The sequence below is a fragment of the Cyprinodon variegatus genome, unplaced genomic scaffold, assembly GCF_000732505.1.
Source record: "Cyprinodon variegatus isolate N-32 unplaced genomic scaffold, C_variegatus-1.0 Scaffold483, whole genome shotgun sequence".
NCBI lineage: Eukaryota > Metazoa > Chordata > Actinopteri > Cyprinodontiformes > Cyprinodontidae > Cyprinodon > Cyprinodon variegatus.
The window spans coordinates 394,738-397,760 of NW_015150936.1; the positions used below are offsets into that span (position 1 = coordinate 394,738).

General features: G+C 44.3%; 1 protein-coding gene across 2 annotated transcripts in view; it reads left to right on the forward strand.

Annotated features, from left to right (window-relative positions):
• Positions 1 to 1,558, forward strand: part of faap20 (Fanconi anemia core complex associated protein 20) — a 13,143-nt gene extending 11,585 nt beyond the window's left edge. The window contains exons 4-5 of one of the 2 annotated variants that reach the window (XM_015390047.1): positions 361 to 443; positions 523 to 1,558. In XM_015390047.1, coding sequence (XP_015245533.1) covers positions 361 to 433 — 73 coding nt within the window. In that variant the 3' untranslated portion in view covers positions 434 to 443; positions 523 to 1,558. Of the gene's footprint in view, positions 1 to 360 lie in introns of both variants that reach the window. The other variant, XM_015390046.1, reaches the window with a different exon arrangement.
• The last annotated feature ends 1,465 nt before the right edge of the window (positions 1,559 to 3,023 follow it).

Below are 3,023 nucleotides of genomic sequence, written 5' to 3' on the forward strand. Positions count from 1 at the left end.
TTCGTCGGCAGGTCCAGTTATTCGGTTTCTGGTCTGTGGGAGTGATCTGACGGGCGTCTAAAACTACAGTCGCTTTCCTGCAGCTCAGGTTGTCATGGCAACGAGACGTTCAGGGCAGACTGAGTCTTTTTAGATCTCAGCCTTTGGGACATAAAGCAGCTGTTGTTCCAGAGCAGCTAACGCTGAGCTAGCTTCAGCAGCAGACTCTGCCTTTCATCATTTAACTGAAGGTAAATAAGTCGTGTTCAGAACAAAGATGACAATATGGCCGCCGCTCAGACATACTCCAATCAGCGCTGGAGTCTTTGGTCTGAAGACTCGTTTTCTCATCCAACACTTGTGCTTGTTCTCGCCTCTCAGGTTCACACAGATGGAGCAGGACAGCCACCTGGCCCAGTGTCTCTCCATGATGAATGAGGACATGACCTGGTGAGACGACGGGAAGCTGGCCGCCGTCCCGGACCTCCGTACCCCGACACTCTCCAGGATCCAGTCAGACGGAAGAAGACGTGGTCAGAGTGCAGCACCTCCAAGGCTTCGCTTGATTTACTGAGCTGCTGACACTTTCCACTGAGAACCCAGCGGCTCAGCGCTGATGGAGAATTAATGAGATGTTTGAAGCTCCCAAACATTAGGAGACGTCTGTTGGCTCTGACTGTTTCCACTGAGGTGGAGAACATTTAAACCAGACTTTGGTTTTACCTGTTTCCCTCTCAGCCATCTGTCACATTAAAGCTGGTTCTGGAATCATCATCATCAGCTGCTGGAGAGGTCGCCGTGGGAAACATGAGGTCCAATCAGAACCTCAGTTTGGTTCTGGCTCATTCAGCAGCAGCGCTGGATCAGTCCTGCTAAAGCAGAATGTTCCGGGGCCTCAGGTTCTGTACTGATGGCTGGACACGGACCATCAGTTGATGAAGGACAGCAGCCCCAGACATCATACTGCCACCACCATGTTTGACTGTCAGCATTTTGTTCTGGTTCTGAAATGCGGTTAGTTTTTTAGATGAAACCGGACCAGCAGTATGTCCCGTTGTTTCATTCCACTGAATCTTTGGGTTTTTTTTTTTAGGAAATGTGAGCCGGGCTGCTGTGTTCTTTTGGGTCAGCAGGGGTTCTGGACTTGGAGCTCTCCCATAAAGTCCATTAAATCTTGAACACTGATGAAGTTTTATCTGCAACATTTAAACGTGACAAAGACCAGTTAACTTTGTGTGCTCATGGACAAACTTTGGAGACGGGGACCGCGGATGGTTCCTAGGTCCGTGGAGGAGGGTCTTCTCCCCCGTCGTTCTCCCAGTTTGTTCCCAATGAAGATAAACCATTTGTATTTTTCTTTATTTATGCCATATATGTTTGATTCTTCCATTTTCCTGTTTACAATACTTTGCTTTTAATTCCTTTTCTTTTCCATTTCTATGATCCTTAAATCTGACCCTCCATCAACGGACAGCAGGAAGATAAGAAGCAATAAAATCTGAAGTTCTTTGTTTAACCTGAAACTTAAAAAGCTCCAGTTTTCAGCAAGACTAAAAATGTCTATTATTCAAAATAAAAAGAATAAAATTTTCATGTCACTGATCCTTTTTACTGTTATTTATTTCAATGACTGACTCATTTTTAAAGGATGGGTTTTAGAATGTTTTATCTCGCTCTCTCTCTCTCTCTATATATATATATATATAGATAGAGATATATCTCTATCTATATATATATATAAGATAGATATACAGTGAGTCCAAGAAGTATTTGATCCCTTGCTGATTTTCTTCGTTTGCCCACTAATAAAGATGTGATCATTCTGCACGTTTCATGGTAGATGTATTCTAACATGGAGAGACAGAATATCAAAAATAAAATCCTGAATATACTGGGCCACTCCATGACCTTCATGTGATGTTTCTTGAGCCAATCCTTTGTTGCCTTTGCTGTGTGTTTCGGGTTGTTATCATGTTGGAAGACCCAACCACGTCCCATTTTCAGCTTCCTGGCAGAGGGGAGGAGGTTGTCCCTCAGGATTGTACGGTACATGGCTCCATCCATCTTCCCAGTGATGCGGTGAAGTAGCCCTGTACCCTTGGCAGAGAAACACCTCCAAAACATGATGCCTCCACCTCCATGCTTGATGGTGGGCACAGTGTTCTTGGGGTCATAGGCAGCATTTTTCTTCCTCCACACATGGCGGGTAGAGTTGAGGCCAAAAAGTTCAGTTTTGGTCTCGTCTGATCACAGAACCTTTTCCCAATAACTTGGTTCATCTTTCAGGTGATCATTGGCATACTAAGGCGCGCCTCCACATGTGCCTTCTTGAGCAGGGGTACCTTTCGGGCACTGCAGGATGTTAGTCCCTTGTTGCGCAAAGTGTTGCCAATTGTTTCCTTGCACACTGTGGTCCCAGCTGCCTTCAGGTCATTTACCAACTCCTGACGAGAGGTTGGAGGATTATTTCTGACCGTTCTCAGGAGCATTGTCACCCCACGAGGTGAAATCTTCTTTGGAGCACCAGGCCGAGGTCTGTTGATGGTCATGTTATACTCTTTAAATTTTCTAACATTTGCACCAATAGTTGTTACTTTCACATCCAACACCTTGCTAATCTTTTTGTATCCCATTCCAGCTTTGTGGAGGTCAACAATCCTGACTCTGAGGTCCTGAGACAGCTCTTTGGTCTTACCCATGTTGGAGACTTGAAATCTGTCAGATTGTCTGATTCTGTGAACAGGTGTTTTTCACACAAGTGAGTAGTGAGAACAGGTGGCTTCAGTTCAGGTAACAAGCTGATTGGGAGTGTCTAACTGCTCTGTGAAAGGCAGAACTCCTAATGCATACTGAGGGATCAAATACTTATTTCCCTCAATGAAATACACATTAATTAATGTATATTCTTTAAAGTTATATTCTGGATTTTCTTTTTGATATTCTGTCTCTCCATGTTAGAATACATCTACCTTTAAACGTGCAGAATGATCACATCTTTATTAGTGGGCAAACGCAGAAAGTCAGCAAGGGATCAAATACTTCTT